Source organism: Gadus macrocephalus, chromosome 11 (assembly GCF_031168955.1).
Source record: "Gadus macrocephalus chromosome 11, ASM3116895v1".
Taxonomy (NCBI): Eukaryota; Metazoa; Chordata; class Actinopteri; order Gadiformes; family Gadidae; genus Gadus; species Gadus macrocephalus.
Genome location: NC_082392.1, coordinates 14581355 through 14597627, shown reverse-complemented (window position 1 = coordinate 14597627; position 16273 = coordinate 14581355). Strand labels below are relative to the sequence as shown.

At 46.1% G+C, this 16273-nt stretch overlaps 3 protein-coding genes across 5 annotated transcripts in view; 1 reads left to right on the top strand and 2 right to left on the bottom strand.

Moving 5' to 3' along the window:
- Nucleotides 1-75: 75 nt before the first annotated feature.
- Nucleotides 76-3251, bottom strand: LOC132468238 (2-iminobutanoate/2-iminopropanoate deaminase-like). Its single transcript, XM_060065965.1, has 6 exons — nt 3072-3251; nt 2533-2638; nt 2088-2142; nt 1910-1978; nt 759-814; nt 76-463 (listed from the first exon to the last, which is right to left on the bottom strand). Exons 1-6 carry the CDS (start codon nt 3134-3136, stop codon nt 404-406), a joined length of 411 nt encoding a protein of 136 aa, XP_059921948.1. The 5' UTR covers nt 3137-3251; the 3' UTR covers nt 76-403.
- Nucleotides 3252-3537: 286 nt separating this feature from the next.
- pop1 (POP1 homolog, ribonuclease P/MRP subunit) lies at nt 3538-15190 on the top strand. Of its 2 annotated transcripts, none has more exons than XM_060065945.1 (15): nt 3538-3948; nt 4112-4231; nt 4393-4568; nt 7018-7275; nt 7512-7599; nt 7985-8163; nt 8542-8804; nt 8916-9009; nt 9095-9203; nt 9351-9470; nt 10162-10280; nt 10439-10630; nt 11308-11462; nt 12172-12396; nt 13183-15190. In XM_060065945.1, the coding sequence occupies exons 1-15, from the start codon at nt 3816-3818 to the stop codon at nt 13970-13972; spliced, it is 3021 nt and encodes a 1006-aa protein (XP_059921928.1). In that variant the 5' UTR covers nt 3538-3815; the 3' UTR covers nt 13973-15190. The 2 variants fall into 2 exon arrangements, with proteins under 2 accessions (XP_059921928.1, XP_059921927.1); XM_060065944.1 differs by having other exon boundaries at nt 10379-10630.
- The window catches only part of LOC132468233 (NIPA-like protein 2), a 19960-nt gene continuing 17911 nt past the window's right edge, over nt 14225-16273 (bottom strand). The window contains exons 9-11 of one of the 2 annotated variants that reach the window (XM_060065956.1): nt 15981-16044; nt 15791-15888; nt 14225-15680 (exon numbers count right to left, since the gene is read on the bottom strand). In XM_060065956.1, the coding sequence (XP_059921939.1) occupies nt 15574-15680; nt 15791-15888; nt 15981-16044 (269 nt within the window). In that variant the 3' untranslated portion in view covers nt 14225-15573. The remainder of the gene's footprint in view (nt 15681-15790; nt 15889-15980; nt 16045-16273) is intronic. The other variant, XM_060065955.1, reaches the window with a different exon arrangement.

Sequence of the window (16273 nt, the reverse complement as noted above, 5' to 3'; positions counted from 1 at the left end):
ATATTTAATTCTATGTAAATAACATAGGTTAATATTGAGTGTAGTGTATTTGTTAGATCATGAACTTACTGCACATATTTATATGTCTAACTTTATTTAAATTGCATACAAATAACAATTTCCAAAAATTCCAGTTGGTTATAACAGAAAAAAAGTTATTCTAAAGACATGACCTGATCATCTTTAGTGACAAGGAATACAAAAACTTTTGTTTTACATTATTTTGTATAACGCCCATCATTTAACATGAGGTTCATTGGGGAGAGCTAAATCCAGTCAATGTTTTATAACGTTGCTAAAAAACAGGAATATTGTTGAATTAACCCAATTTGGCAAATGCAGATTTAAAGCAGTGAGTCGTGGCGAGTTAGGATTAATAAGGACGTCTTCATGGTTGGTTCAATTAGGAACCTTCGGTCAAAGGGCCCAACACTGCCACCGCCTCAATCTCCACCAAGCCTCCCTGGGTTGACAACCAGAGAGACAGAGACAGGGACAGAGAGAAAAGGAAAAGGGAAAAAATAGGGAAAACTGTTTTACATTGTATTCGCACATCCAAAACTAACCAATGTAAAAGGTATTATTTCGGTGTCTTCAAGTTGCATGGGATCAGACATTCTAAGTAGACACTTTGATTAAATAATCTATGACCATGGACATCTATAGTAAGAAACATCCCCTTTAACACAGCTGGGAAAGCAATAGGGGTGCTGTGGTCAGATGGGACATCATCAAAGCAGTAAATGAGCAGCTCTTACCCTGGGAAGGGCAGCCACCTGGTAGGCAGCTCTGGCTGGAAAGTTGGTGCTGAAGACTAAACAGGAAAACAACAGTTTTCAGTGCTTGAAGACACAATTCATCACAGTATACAAAACCCTACATTCTTACACAACATTCATGTGTATTATATCTCACTATTCTCTCATTAACCTGAATATTTCTGATTATTTAGATAGTTCATGAACTAGTTTGACCCGGCCTGTCAGGCAGCAAGACAAAACTTTATTTGTTACAAGATACTGTGTGTACTCCCAGATATACAAAGCCTCCTCCAACTTGCCTTTTTCAGAGAGACTTAATTTTTACGAGTTAAATACTACCTGTTCCATTATTTGCAAATTAAAGTGTTCTTATCATTGTCATCATCCTACACATTTTCCCTTTAATTTATTCAGAACCTTTCTGTTGTGCTGATGAAACATAAATCCACGTAATCTTCTAGACCAGAGTGAAGACTTGGGGACAAGTCAATTGTTAGAGATGAGAGAACCAAGTAAAAAATTAAACTCCTATGCATAGAAAAAGAACAATTCCATTTTGAAATGAATGACATAATGAAAATGTCAGCCCAGAAATGTATTCATAACAAATGGATGCATTTTAAACATATTTAGAGAAACGTGTTTAAGTTTACAATGAATATTGCACTGCTGTTCATTGACTAGCTCCAGCGCACGTTGCTAAATGATAGCAACTCTCCACTCATTCTCCTCTGACCATGCATTTAATTGGCTTTGACTGCCATCAGTTCTCGGCAATTCCTCATTCGCCCTCTCACGTCGGACAGGTTCGAAATTATACTGCTGTGGGTCATCATGCATATTATTTGTGGTTCTTGCCACCTCTTAGACGCCATAGTTCTAGTACTAGGCTGAGGCTACCATCCACCACGTCTCCCCAACGTGCCGTCATCGCCAAATGGCGTTAGAAAACACCCGTTACTGCCAAAAACGCCAAAAACTGGACTTTAACACTATTGGAGACATTTTATAAATGATACACATATTTTGAGTGCTTTATGTACCCATTAATCAAAACTTCCGGTTAAACAGCACGTAGGCTTTTAAGCACAAAACCTTATCACAACATAAAAACATTTGACTAGATAGGTAAACTGTTCTGTACTTACACTGCTTGTAAACATCGTTGACTTTGGTGAAATCGTTCATGTCAGCCAAGAGCACAGTGGTTTTTACAACTAGGAAAGACAACAGACACGTTCAACAGTGCATGATGAGCACAGTATCTAACAATGGATACTCATGAACATGATTCACTATAACTCCTCAAAGTTGGTTGTTCCCTACCATTCGCATACCCACAGGTAGCAGCTTTGAGAATCTCTCCCATATTCTCGAGGGCCTGTTTGGGGATTTCATTGGAGTGGTTAAAGGAGAACCGAGGGTAATAATACATAATTGCTCATTAATATGCTCATTGTTTTTTTTTTCTTTAGAATTTTCCACAACACAATGTCTAAACAGTATATTAATAATATATTAAGTAGGTTGTATGTCTAATCCTTAACCAAATAAAAGGTCTATGGACGATGCAGAATGCATCACATTCATTGTTTATCTAGGAGGTAAGAACAGTTGTGTGGAACAGGTCAACAGTGTAAATTCTCAGAGCATGTTAGCACATAGGGTCACCACATTAACTCCACCTATATACATACAACCACGTGTAACACCCAAAACTCTCTGGAACAATTATATTTAGACACACGAGAGAAGTCTTGTGAGTGAGCACCTGTTTGGTCTGGGCCTGGACGCCCCCTTCCACTAGCTGCCCACTGACAGGGTCCATGCCAAGCTGTCCTGAGATGTACATGGTCCGGTCTACCACTACTGCTTGGCTGGGGAAAACACAGCAAATCAGAGTGTTGAAGTTGAAAATGTAGCATTTATAGTGCGCTCATACTAAGGGAACTGTATGCTTATTATGTAGTTTGTGAATAAATCACACCAATGTAAAAAAGCAGGATTCAGCCAAAGTAACCATCAGTAAAGACAATTATGTCTACTGCTAAGCAGTGGTAACAGCATAAGTCTCAATGTAAAGAATCGGGAAGGGGGATAACATGTATGAATGGGACACTCACAGTAGGCCTACAGGGCCCCCAAAATAAGTGCACTGTATAGCTTGTTTCAATGTTTCTTATTACATAACGATGAGATGTGTTGTTGCTTGACGGACATTCATATACACCCGCGGTTTACAGAAAGAAAGATTCAGCAAAAATAAATAATAAAATCTTCTACCAACCCATGACCAAAATAAACTTTTACCTGTACGGACCGATGGCCGCAGGAGCGTTAGTTGTGTTGATGATTCTTCTTATAAGGGTAGCCATGGCGATACTAAACTTTTCTATACTCAGCAAGCTCCAAAAATTCCAAAAGTTCACAAAATTGAACCTGCTACGCAGAAGAGACAGGCGTGGACTGGAGGTCAGACCATGGACCTATTAAATAGGCAGCAGTACCAGAGCTATTTCTCTGATTGGCTCTGAGCTGCACCAAAGACCCTGCTTCTTTTACCGTAAATAGCACTGTTGGTAGAATTTTTTTTTGGTTTTGCCGCATTATAAGACTCAAATTACATATTTTAGTTTTTATCTTTAATTTCCTCTGAATATAAATGCATATATATGTGTAGGTAAATATGTGTCGTCATTGTTTGTCGTTTTATGCACATCTTTATCAGGATTTATGTGGCGCTTCTACAACACACATAAAAAACCCGGAAGCGGAAACAGGTCCACTCCCATGCGTAAAACACAACACGCTCACATGTCGGCTGCTATTCGAGCTCTCCGTTCATTAAGGCAAAGATTTATTGATGTTTTACCTCAAAACTCTTTGATCGAGTACTTCTCAACTTCGAGCTGTTAATTGGAATTAAATATACTTTGTTGTGTGCTCCTTCATAAAATACTTTAGCTTTGTACGAAAGACAATGGCCACGATTGTCTACCGTTTGGTTAGTTTGTTTGACAGATAAAGTTGAGCGGTGTCATCTGCATTTATAACATGTCTGGATCTAAACAAAGAATGCGAGAGAAGAAGCTGAGCAAGCAGCCTGCCAGTGTTCAGTATACATCTTCTCCGTTTAGCAGCTCACAGAGTGGAGGCTCTTGGAATGGAATGGAAACGCCAAAGTCTGGTAGCGTATAGCTCTTGTTCTTATTAGCCATGCGTTTTCTTCTTATGTAACCTTAGTCCTTCATGTGCACACCATGCAATAATACGGCTATCATCTGCAGTTGTTACTTCACGCGGACAAATTTTTTCAAATGTCACATTTAACACATTTTCATATTTCAAAGGGCATAGCAGCAGCAGCTATGGTGCTTCTCCGGGAGGTCCTAGCGATCGTGGAGGATGGGTCCGCGGCCATCAGAAAGATGGCGGAGCCTATGAAGAGGAATTGCCAAAGTTCATCACTGGTACACACACACACACACACACACACACACACACACACACACACACACACAAAAACACACACAAAAACACACACACACACACACACTGCTATAGACACTCTTTTGGAGCAGGCTTGTCAAAAGGTTAAGTGAACAAGATGCAACTCCTTGTCCCTATCCAGCCGCGGCCTTTGCTGTAGCCCGGGCATCAGAAGTGCAAGCCATGCTGAAAGCGGTCACCAAGGAGACGGGTAGCTGCCATGTGTCTGGGGCTATTCCTAATCACATGAGGCGGAGGGCCATGAGCCACAACACCAAGAGGCTGCCTTGCAGGTTAAGGGAGGTGGCCACCCGGATGGTAAGCATTCACAACACATCTCTGAAAAGATGAACATGCATCACTTTTGGGGAATTTGGATGAACCGTTCATTTCTGCTCACTCAGACAAGTGCACAGTCAGTATCTGAGGCTTCAAAGTGTTTTAGGTAACATTTAAGGGCTATAACCATAGGCACGGTTGGTTGGCTACCAGTGGGTGATATATATGCTCCAGCTGACAGCGTTCCTTCCTCTGTTTGAGGCAATTACATTTTATCCTGCTCCTGTCTCATTTATGACCAATATCTCCTGGCCACTCATCCCCGATTGGTTCAGTTGATCCATCTTGCACAGAGTAATGGGAGGAGACCTTTTTTTGGGTTGTTGATATTCAAAATCTTGCTCTTTATGGCACTCTCTTAATTACTTGCAAATCCTAACTACAGTAGTTCTTTCATTTCTGGCCTCTGAACCATCTGCTAAGAGGATTGGAAAAAAAAAATGCGTATTCTTTTTCAGCACAACCTCCAGGGTGTTTTTATAATGCTTCCTCTCTCTCCACCTTCATAAGCCCAGACAAGGCGAACAGGACACCGATGCGCAGCGGAGGTGTCTTGCTTCGCCCTGAAGGGGCTTATTTTCGATAATGACCGGCGACGTTCTATACATTATCCCGCTTATTACACAGCTACTTGCCAAAACGAAAAAATAACTCCACACGGTTTGTCTTTTTACAATTTATTTGTTACCAGCATTCGTAGTGTTAATCAGCAGAGAAATAGTCAGCCAAAGACATTGACGTCGCTTAGCAACCGAAGACGCTGGGGTTGACAAGTTACCGGACTACTTGCGGAGTGGTACCATAAACGTCATTAGAGGCAAAAAGTCCTTTGTTTGCCATGACAGCTATTCTTAGCAACGGTGAATTATCAAATATAATTCACCGCCGGAAGTTGTGAAGAGCCCATGCAAGTGAACGGAGCGTTCCACGGCATTGAGAAGACCCGTGTAATAAGGCTTTATAACCTTCCTCTACACCAGTGATCCTCACTATTTTTTTGACAAGAGCCACATTGGCATTGCAAAATCAAAAGGAGAGCCACTTTTATGACAACATGCTAAGTCACCTTTGCAAATGTGCATTTCTTCATATAAATTGGTGTTACGTCCCAGACTTAAGGGGATGAGGGGAGTAATACAATTATGTTATTCCCAGGACTGGTCAGCGAAAGAGAGGACAAAGAGACATGTGCCGGGATGCGCCGTTTTGAAATGGCGCTCCAGATTGCTTCGTTTGAAACCGGCACGGGTTTGTTTGCAAATCAAACATAGAGGGTTCATACCGTGCAAAACAAACAGGAATTCGTCCGTCCACTTCTCTTGAATTTTTCTGTGCTCATCTTGTATGCTTCTTATTTTTCGTTTTTTAATTACACCTGCCGTTTCTCTGCCCGTCCCCTCTCCGATGTCTTCCTGCAGATTTTTGTCCTCAGACTTATTTCCCTCATCCACTCCACTAGCAACACTGTCTGTCTGTTCGTCTGGTTTTTGAGTTCTTTTCTGTCCCTTTTTTATTAAAAACCGGTCCATTTCGTATTTCAGCTGGCAAGCGGAGCGTGCGGAGCTAGCGGAGCTTACGTAGCCCGCCTTTAAATTTTGAGCGGTCACGTGTTGTAAACAATGCCACACGCTTGCGGGCTGCGTTGCCAGGTTTGACAGGTTGACAATTCCCCCTTTAGGGATCACCATTAAGGCTTAATACTTTTAATTTCTCCTTCATTATTTGGGTGAAGGGACAAGTATAATTCAGATGTTTGCGTTTTTGTAGTGCAATGTTGTACGTTTATGAAGCACATTTGAAAAAATGTATTGGCTGTGTTACCACATAGGAAGCTACCATGCGAGCCACCAATTATACCTTGACGAGCCGCATGTGACTCGTGAGCCGCGCAATGAGTAACGCTGCTCTACACCCTCAGAAAGAGAAGGGTCTCGAGGCTTAATAACCCTACCTTCCTCTACGCCCTCAGAGAGAGAAGGGTCTCAAGGCTTAATAACCCTACCTTCCTCTACACCCTCAGAAAGAGAAGGGTCTCGAGGCTTAATAACCCTACCTTCCTCTACGCCCTCAGAGAGAGAAGGGTCTCAAGGCTTAATAACCCTACCTTCCTCTACGCCCTCAGAGAGAGAAGGGTCTCAAGGCTTAATAACCCTACCTTCCTCTACGCCCTCAGAGAGAGAAGGGTCTCAAGGCTTAATAACCCTACCTTCCTCTACGCCCTCAGAGAGAGAAGGGTCTCAAGGCTTAATAACCCTACCTTCCTCTACGCCCTCAGAGAGAGAAGGGTCTCAAGGCTTAATAACCCTACCTTCCTCTACGCCCTCAGAGAGAGAAGGGTCTCGAGGCTTAATAACCCTACCTTCCTCTACGCCCTCAGAGAGAGAAGGGTCTCGAGGCTTAATAACCCTACCTTCCTCTACGCCCTCAGAGAGAGAAGGGTCTCAAGGCGGGCCCAAAGAAGAAGGAGCAGCCCAAGAGCAAGAGCCGCAAGGCCCGCCGTCGCCACGGTAACCTACTCCTGGAGTTCAACAGGCGGCAGCGGAAGAACGTGTGGCTGGAGACGCACATCTGGCATGCCAAGCGCTTCCACATGCTGAAGAAGTGGGGCTACTGTCTGGGCGACCGGCCCACCGCCAAGTGCTACCGTGCCTGCTACCGTGCCATGAGCCACCACTGCCTACTGCAGGTACGCTGATGCCCTGCTCTACATGTGTCTCAGGGTTTCTTGTGGTTGTTAATCCAATTTTATTGACATAAATTCTGCTGTAAATGTGTTAAATTTTTTTATTTTCAAAGTCCTGATTATTTTCTGCATAGTTTTTGAGAATTGCTCGAGGGGATTTCCAGATGGTACTACCTCCACTGAATCAAACCTCCATTGAAACAGTAAACATGAACATGTGTGTTTGTCTGTCTGTACAGGATCTGTCCTACTACTGTTGCATCGAGTTACAGGGAGATGAAGACAAGCTCCTTGCCTGCCTGTCTCAGTTGACCAGCAAGGACACAGGTGAACACCTATCCTGCACCTCATCGCTAATACATGATCTTAGAGTAGCGGTGTGCCGTTACTCTAAGAACTAAACAAATGTAATAAGCCTTATTTATCTTAAAAACGATAGCATTTGAGCACCTTTACTAAAGTGGTCATTAAGATCTTCCGTTAGGCGTAAATTTGGCTTTTTTTCCATGACACAAATAATAATTATTTCTTAGTCATAATTTCTTAACTATTTATTAGTCAAAGCGAAGGTTATAAGTATTTTGCAGAACCCTTGTTTAAAGCCCCAGCAGCAGGTTAGCCAATACACTTCATCTTATATCTGTAAGCTATCATTTAAGTTATGTAACTGCATGATACTTATAGTCATACACTCGATGGTATCCGTCTGCAGGTCCTACGTTTGCAGCGGTGCTCGCCCTGTCCGGGCGGACGCAGGGCAGTGCCACCGTGTACCGAGCAGGCCAGTACCCCTCCCAGCCCCTGGGTCCGGTAACCTTCCTCTGGAGGCCCAGGACACCGGGCTCCTCTCATAGACAGCTGTGGATCTGGGCCCATCCCACCCTCAAACAGGTCTGTTCACCGACTCAAACTGTTACCCATGCAGTGATTGTAAAGCAGTGCAGATGCTAGAAGACTTTTACAATCCAACTGTGGAGCAGGCCAGGTGTCACATTTGTAACGACTGATTTTCACAGATTACAGCGGTGGACAGGCGTGCTGTTTAGGACCGCTGTCGTTACTCAGGCCAGACTACAGTATCACGTACCGATTCCAGTCGTAAATATCAAACATGTTTGATGATTGAGACTGGAATCGGAGTGACTTTTGTGCTGAATCAGTTTTCAGGGGGTATATCTGGGTTTACATCGGGCTATAGAGCTCCTTTTCTGTGCCCATCTTAAGCCAACAATGCTGAGCTCATGCCCCAGGACCCCTGCTCCCCCGCAGAACCTCTTCCCTGAGCTGCAGAGCGTGTGCCAGTGCAGAGAGCCCGTAATCCCGGCCGTCGCTCTGGTGGTCACGCCTGCGGAGCCGGGCCCCAGTGCCTCAAAACCAGGACCCCGTCAGGCGAAGAAGAGCCCCGGGGCCAAGAGGAAACGCAGTGCCGGGGACGGTGAAGCACCCCCGGAGAAGAAGATCGTCGGCGATGGGACGAGACCTCCCTCGGCCCCGGTCACCTGGACCTCGGCCTCTACGGGGATAGTCATTAAGTAAGTATAAACAGGGGATCAGGGTGCATTTGGGACTGGTGATGCATTCATTTCAGTCTGACTGGAGCAGTTTTTTCCGAGGTGGATGTTGATTTGTTTGTTCTGTTCCAGTGACCTCACCATGGAAGTTGTGCGGTACCGACTGATTGGCCCACAGTCTCACACTGTTCTGACAGAAGCCCTGGAGGCGGCCACAGACTGTGATGTACGACCTTCAGCTTTAAACCTCTAAGGACGTCAAGTATGTTTTGCAAAGCTTTACAGTTTGTTGCTTTTCGCTATGGTTTCAGGCCTTGAGCCAAGCCCAGGCCTCTCCCCTTTGGTGGCCCCAGCACTGCAAAGACCAGGCCCAGATGACCCTACACCGGCAGCAAGCGGAGGTGTTCCAGACTCTCAAAGGTCAGGTTCCCATCGGTTAATTCCTTCATCCAGATGACACATTTGTACCTGGGGCTTGAATCTTATGGAGCCCAAATGGTCCTAAGAGGACCTCGTGCCACACAGCCTTACACGGCATGCGTTCCTGACCCAGACTCCTCTCCACAGGTGTCTGCTCCACAGGGGAGGTCCCGCCAGGCACAGTGCTGGGTCTCAATGTGGAGGACCCCAGGTTGGCCCTGCCCCAGAAGAGAACCCAAGCTTTGTCTGTCGTTTCTGCGGACCAAGGTACAATCTGGCCTCAGAGACGGGGGTGGACTAGCCACACATGCCGTGCACAACAAGCACTGTGCGCAACACAATCAATCCCGAGGAATCTGGTTACACTTTATATGAGATTACGGTCGTTCCCCCAGTGTCCTCTGTTCACGCTACGTACGTTTATCGCTGCCAGCTGTAGTGGATCCGACCGGTCCCCCGACGGTATATGGGTGTGTTGGGTGTCGCGCCGGGGCTGGTTCACTGAGTACACATCTGGTTCTGAGCTCCTGGGGAGCCTCTGCCTGGCCATGCAGATGTGCCAGGTTCGAATCCTGGCAGGACCCTGTGCTCGAGCCTAGCCCTCGGTGACCCAATGTGAGACTCTGATTCCACATGCGCTCCACCCAACGTCTCGGCTGGAAGAGCAATTCTTGGGGACAAAACATGACACGGATGTGGCATATCTGATGGGTGTTTTTTAAACATGTAATCTGCATGGTCCCTGACACACAATACAAACAAAGACCATGGCTATCAGTCACTATGGCATATTAACCATTAGCTAATAAATAATGTTGTAGCTGTAGCGGCCCATAGAATTCCTCCTTCAGTTAACAAGAGTTGCACATGATGTTCCCCTCATTGGTGCGGTTTTCAAAGAGTACTGAACAGCAGCGTTGCTCATCCCGGTGACTGGAGCGATATCACTGTCCTTTAGATATTGACGAGACGACAAGGGAACTGATGTTGAGGGGGGTACCCGAGCACTGCTGTCAGAGTTCCCTGTGGGACCGCTTTGTACGCGACAACGTCACCGACAACAAGTTATCCGAACAGGTAATGTGGTGTTGTTAATGTATATGATAACTCAAATACATTTCTGCGTATTTAACCAAAAACGTACGATTCACATAAGTTGTCACACCCATCCACAGCCAACCTGTGGATGGGTGCAGTCACGCAGGCACCGAATCTCACAGTGCGTCACCCCACAGGAGATCAACCGCCGGAAGAGAGAGGTGTTGGTGCCGGGATCCAGGCTGAGACCCACCCCGCCCCAGAGCCGGGTGCCCGTGCTGATGGTGCAGCAGCCTGGGAAGCAGGTGGGCCAGGAGATGAGCGGCTGGGGCGCCGGGTGGGATCTGCTGCTGCCCAAGGGCTGGGGAATGGCCTTCTGGGTCCCACTGGTGAGTACCTCCACACTCTGCTTCTCTTGTCCTAGTGGCCACTTCTCACAGTGTGTGTGTGTGTGTGTGTGTGTGTGTGTGTGTGTGTGTGTGTGTGTGTGTGTGTGATATTCTGAAGAAGCAAATCAGAGAGAAACGGCACACAAAACAGGACAGACGGTTCTACTGTGCAATACAGGGTGATTCAAGACCAATGCTCATATTGTTGATGGTATAATGGCAAATTGAGCTTTGTCATTTAACCTTACTTAAAAGACTACAGATGCTTTTGAATCAACAAGTCAAATGATTCAGTTTTTTAAACTTACAATTCTTCATGTATATATCTTTTTCTTATTTTTTTCGGTTGTTGAGGATGGTAATAATAAATGGTGTAATATAAAATCGTGGTAAACATAAATTAATAATTGAGTAGGAAGAGCATTCCTTTTCACATTTGCTTTGTTCAGCGAATCAATTTATTTCATTTCCATTCATTAAAGTTCGGCAATTTCTTTTAGAAGCTTTTTTTTGTTTGTTTATATCCCGACGGCAATCATTAAATTGAACGCCCTGTAATATGCCCATCCAATCATTTCATTCTGCCCCGAATGACATTAATGTAGCTTACTCTGGCTGGTTTCCCCAATGGCTTCCCCTAGCTTTAACCCTCTGCTGCGATGTTTCTCCCTGCTTAGGTGTACCGAGGCGTTCGTATCGGGGGTCTGAAGATGAGCCTGAAACACTCCCAGAACAAAGGAGCCCCCTATTTCCCCCACGACTTCCCAGACTGCCCTGCCGGGATCTGCTTCCAGGGGGAGCAGGAGGCGGAGCTCCTGAACAAGTTCAAGAGGTCAGAAGGTCACCAAGAGGACTCAAAGCTGAGGCCGGGAGTTATTTGTTCTTTGTGAGGGTCTTGTGTCTGTCTGTTCATGTTCAGGCAGCTCAAAGGAAGAAAGCAAGACTGGGTTGGTAAGCCCAAAGCTTTTTTCTGCTCTGACGTAACAAAGGGCTCCATCCCATGAGTGATGGGTTTGATGGAGTTTGCCATAATGCTCCAATTGTCAGATGATATAAATAACTCTGTGACAAAACGTTCAGACCCTGTCAGAAGTACAGCTCCACTTTCAGCCAAACTTATAAAAGAAGGTCACATACTTTTTCTCATGGCTCTGCTAAGTGACATGTAATGTTTGTTTCTAATCACAGCACAGGGTCTCTCCTTTCCCACAGAGGGACCTTAACTTCAGAACAGGATCTCAATTAACATTTCTGCCTAATATTTGCCTTCCAAGGCCACTCCAGGAATAGCTGTCCTCAGTTCTAATGTGTGGTGTATTTTTATACCGCAGCGTTGTACGATCAAGCGGCCAAAGCGGAGGGAACGGAAGTTAAGTTCCATCCCTCCGTGCCGCCAGGGAGGTGAGGAGACGATAACGAGGCTGTGGTTCTCTCCGACCCCGCCGCGCCATGAGTCATGATGTCCTGACGTGTTCCATAAATTGGAAGGGTAGCCCTGGCTGTTTCGACAAGCGCTTGACCTCCTGACCTCACATCCATAGGCGCCCGCCTGCCAAAAGGACCAATTACATAAAACATGGCTGTCTGGCTCCGTTCCGTTGCCCCTGGCAACAGCTGGTGGAGGAGTGGGAGCTCATCACGAGCGAGGCCCCGGAGGTGGGCAGCAGCAGCGGCGGCGACGAGGAGAGGCGAGGACAGAGCGGTGTGGATCCTGGATGGCGGCCGCGACCGGCGACGGTGGTGCAGAGCGGCTTCAGTGTCCTGAGGTAGGGCTCAAAGGGCCTTTGATCATGTGTGTGGAGGAAATGACGGGGTGAGCCGGGGCTTCTCGCCGCTTGCATGTTTCATTGATGAAAGGTTTTACATTCTATAAAAAAAAACAGATAATTCCGGCATAGTTTGTGGTTTTGGTCGTATTGAACTAATGGTCAATTTATCGTTAGCTGTTTGTTGGAATTGTCCACCAAACTTAACATCGCAAATTCTAATCTGAAACCAAGATGTCGATTTGGTTTATATGTATCGTTTGTTATGTTTATTATGTATCGTTAGTGACTTTGGATGAATCAATCCAGTGGGATTTCGCCCTTCTTCCCCATAAGAACACCCGTTGTGAGTTTCCCTCCAAGATTCCTTTAACAAACCCGCCCACTAAATCACACTTCTAATAATATTGTTGCGATTGACTTTAAAAAGTCCCCTGGGTCAGGGTGAAGCAGTTCTGTGCTGTTTCCGAGGCCTTGCATATTAATCACTGATTACTTTTTCCTCTTTGTTTCTAATTCCCCGATATGCGTGCGGAGCTTTCTGACAGGAGTGATGCATGACTCTCGTCTTCATCGTAGTGATGAGAATACCCAGCGTAGGCTCTGCTACAAATTGCTGTAATTCATCACCGAGATTAGTGTTGGTGAAGAGTTGCATCTGTCCCCTTAGGGAGGGAAGAGAACTATGGAACGGTGCATCGAAAGGAATATATGGGAGTTCCCATTTCTTTATTTTTTGGCTCTGTCTACGCAGTCTGATTTGGTTTTCCTTGGCGTTCCCTCCAGGAACAGGAAGTCTCTGAAGCTGCTCTCCAATTGGTGCCGGCCCACCACTGCAAAAGGTCAGAGGTCTCTCCGCGCCCGGGACCAGGCGCCTCTCGACGCCGCGTCGGGGGCCGCGCTGCTCGCCGCGCACGTGAGGGCGTTGGCGTGGGTGCGCCTGTCCCTGCTGTCCAAGGGACGCCCGGAGCTCCATGCCCAGGTGTGCGTGGCCACCCAGGAGGACCTGCAGCGCCTGGGCGACAAGAAAGAGGCCTACAGCGGCCCCCTGGAACACCCCCACAAAGACCGCTTCAAGAACATGGTGAAGGGCGACAAGAAGGGCGGCAAGAAGGGCGGCAAGAAGGGCGGCAAGAAGGCATCTCCGGTCCCCAAGTCCTCCACCACGCTCCCCACTCCGGAAGCCCCCGACCCGCACCCCGACTCTCCCCTGGCCCTGGCAGCCTGCTCGCTCCCTGCGGCGGCGGGCCAGACGTCCGCCAGCCCTTCCTGCCTCCCCGCCCCGGCTGAAGGCCCCTCCTCCTCCTCTGCCGCGTCTCCCGCAAACCTGGTCTTAGGCCTGTGGCCCGAGCCCCTGCCCAGCGTCACGGCGCACTGCTCACGGGTGACGCTGGGCTGGGTCACCCAGGGAGACTTCTCCCTCTCGGCCGGCTGCGGTGAGGCGCTGGGCCTGGTCAGCCTGGAGGGCCTGGTCCACACCCTGATGGCTCAGCCCGCGGAGCGGAGGGGCCTGGTCCTCCTGAGGAACCCCAGCGCCCTCCACTACCGCTGGGCCAAGATCAACCTGGAGGCCTGATCCCGGGGCCGCGCGCCAAGCCCGTTGGTGGGTGCCGCGAGGGGCACTGAGACCAGCCCTCCGTAAGTTACATTGCCCTTAAGTTATACAAGATGAGTTTCTGGTGGTTTATTTGAGAAGTGTTGGACATTATTGCACCCTTGAGCAAGATAGAAAAGGATACCATTTAATTTGACATGTGGGTGAGGAAGTAAACATGCCATTCTTCTGTTTAAATGATAGCTTTTATTTTTTAATTTTTTCCAAAAGATGGGCTCAAGATATTTGATGTGATGATGACTTTTCCTTTTCCCAATAGTGGTAATCTTTAAATTCCTTTTCATCAGAAAATCTTCCAATGGCCTGAAATTTAAAGATCAGAAAATCCGAAACAATATTTGAGCCATTCCAATAAAGTCCTTGTTTGATCTGAAACTGAGCCAGCGATTTTGAGTCTCTTTAGACTGCCATCGAAAGCCGAATTGCATCTCTCCCTTTTCCTGCTGTGTAACCAATCCATCAACAAAGTCAAGCCTGTATGCAGAAGAGGCATTAACATTTATCTATTGGTGAAGATCCACCTTGCATGAACCCCGGGTGCCCACACATGTGTAGGAGGTAAATTAGAGGGTTGTTGCTTGGCAACGCTTAACTTTTCCTAACACTTTGCTGTGCAGTCGACATGGTGACCTGAGGTAAAGATGGCTGTTTATGGCAGGTTATTAAAATGTGCTTATAAACCAATAACAAGGGATTTCATGGGCTGCCTTTGTGAGCTGTGAGGATTTGAGGTCTACCCAGAGAAAATGCTCACTAAGCATTATAATGTGGTACAAAAAAGGAAGTTGCAGAACACACCTTTTTGCTTCATCTCATTGTTACACGAAAGTTATCCTACTTTATCAGTATTCTGGGACCATTACCTCATATACTCCTCTTGTTAATCAATCTCAATGGATGCTTAATGAATATTATGCAAACGTTAGTCCCTTAATAATTTATTGGGTGCGCCGTGATTTGAACCAGAAGCAGTATGCCTGACCATTGTCATGACCTCCTTCTGCCAGAAGAGGGCGCAAATGCACTGACTTAAACCGCATGGCTTTACGCGATCTGTAGACAATGTTTAACGTCACATACTTTCCTGTATCCTCTATACAATTACACTACATCATTGCTGTGGTTATGGAGATATTTAGAGCTGTAAAAAATATCTATATTAATAAAGCCATAACGGATTGTGTTTGTTGGGGTGGTTGGTCTCTTCAAATGAAACAGTGCTGGAAGATTTACATTTGATCTGTTGTGCATTCTTTATGCATTTTATCCTGAGGCAGAATCTTATTCTTATAATTAACTCAAATAATATACTTGTTTCAAGAATAAGTCATATTTCTGCCACTCTGTTAATGTTAAAACAAAAAATGATGGCACAAAATGTAATATCAGATGTGGCCAGAAATACCACTGATTTGTGCGCATATATATAAATGTATACACACTACAATTCCTTTTTTGAAATAAATATATTTTTTCTTTTATATAAAGTTCTTCGCAGTGCGCTGCCTTCAGCGAATGCAGGGAGGGCAGCACAGCCACTCAAGAAGGTCCAACAGATGGTTCTAGCCGTCGTCTGATTGGCAAGCCCTGCTGCACATAAACCTGTCTGCCAGGGATCCATATGTTGAAGTGCTGGCCTCGGGCTGGACAGACTCTGTGTACCTTCTTCCTGTCCAGACGGAGAGAGCAGGCCTCATTAGCGCAGCAGTGGGGAGCAAGAGATGGACTGCCAGCGCATAGCTCGACCAGTGATCAAATGGATCTCACCAACATGCTTACCAGGGACTTTATCCATTGTGATAAAAGTGCGATCTTGCGGTTTTATTTGTGTTCTGTTTCTGGCTATCAGGAACACGCCGAAGAAAGACAAGAGACAGCTGCAGGAGAATAAACGGATGTCACGGGTGAATGAATAGCCTGCGTGTCTGTAGCGTAATATAACTGGGTGTGACACTGACTCAATATTTACCCCAAGAGAAACATGCAGATGTCCAGTGGAGCCAGGCCGTCAAACTCCTGGTAAAACACTATTCCTGGAATACGCAGAATGAAAAACCATTTCAACATTTCAGTGAAGCACTTGTTTAAATTGCATTACGGGTTACGAAAGAGAAATCCAGATAATTTGTTCCAACAACCTATTTATTAGGAGGACACAAGCAGGGACGATCAAAAAAATACATTAGTCCTAGACCCAAAATGGCAGACTTGAACAGTCTCTCATCCAACTGAAAGTGAGCCGAGATTCAACCCACCCATTTG

What these genes read in the sequence shown, in the direction of transcription:
- LOC132468238 (XM_060065965.1), bottom strand. Translation starts at nt 3,136, where the DNA reads ATGGCTACCCTTATAAGAAGAATCATCAACACAACTAACGCTCCTGCG. An exon ending in GCGGCCATCGGTCCGTACAG is followed by an intron (nt 2,639 to 3,071) that starts GTAAAAGTTTAT and finishes TGTTTTCCCCAG; the next exon opens with CCAAGCAGTAGTGGTAGACC. An exon ending in TACCTGTGGGTATGCGAATG is followed by an intron (nt 1,979 to 2,087) that starts GTAGGGAACAAC and finishes TGTCTTTCCTAG; the next exon opens with TTGTAAAAACCACTGTGCTC.
- pop1 (XM_060065944.1), top strand. Translation starts at nt 3,816, where the DNA reads ATGTCTGGATCTAAACAAAGAATGCGAGAGAAGAAGCTGAGCAAGCAG. An exon ending in GGGAGGTGGCCACCCGGATG is followed by an intron (nt 4,569 to 7,017) that starts GTAAGCATTCAC and finishes CTACGCCCTCAG; the next exon opens with AGAGAGAAGGGTCTCAAGGC. An exon ending in CCCATCCCACCCTCAAACAG is followed by an intron (nt 8,164 to 8,541) that starts GTCTGTTCACCG and finishes GCTCCCCCGCAG; the next exon opens with AACCTCTTCCCTGAGCTGCA.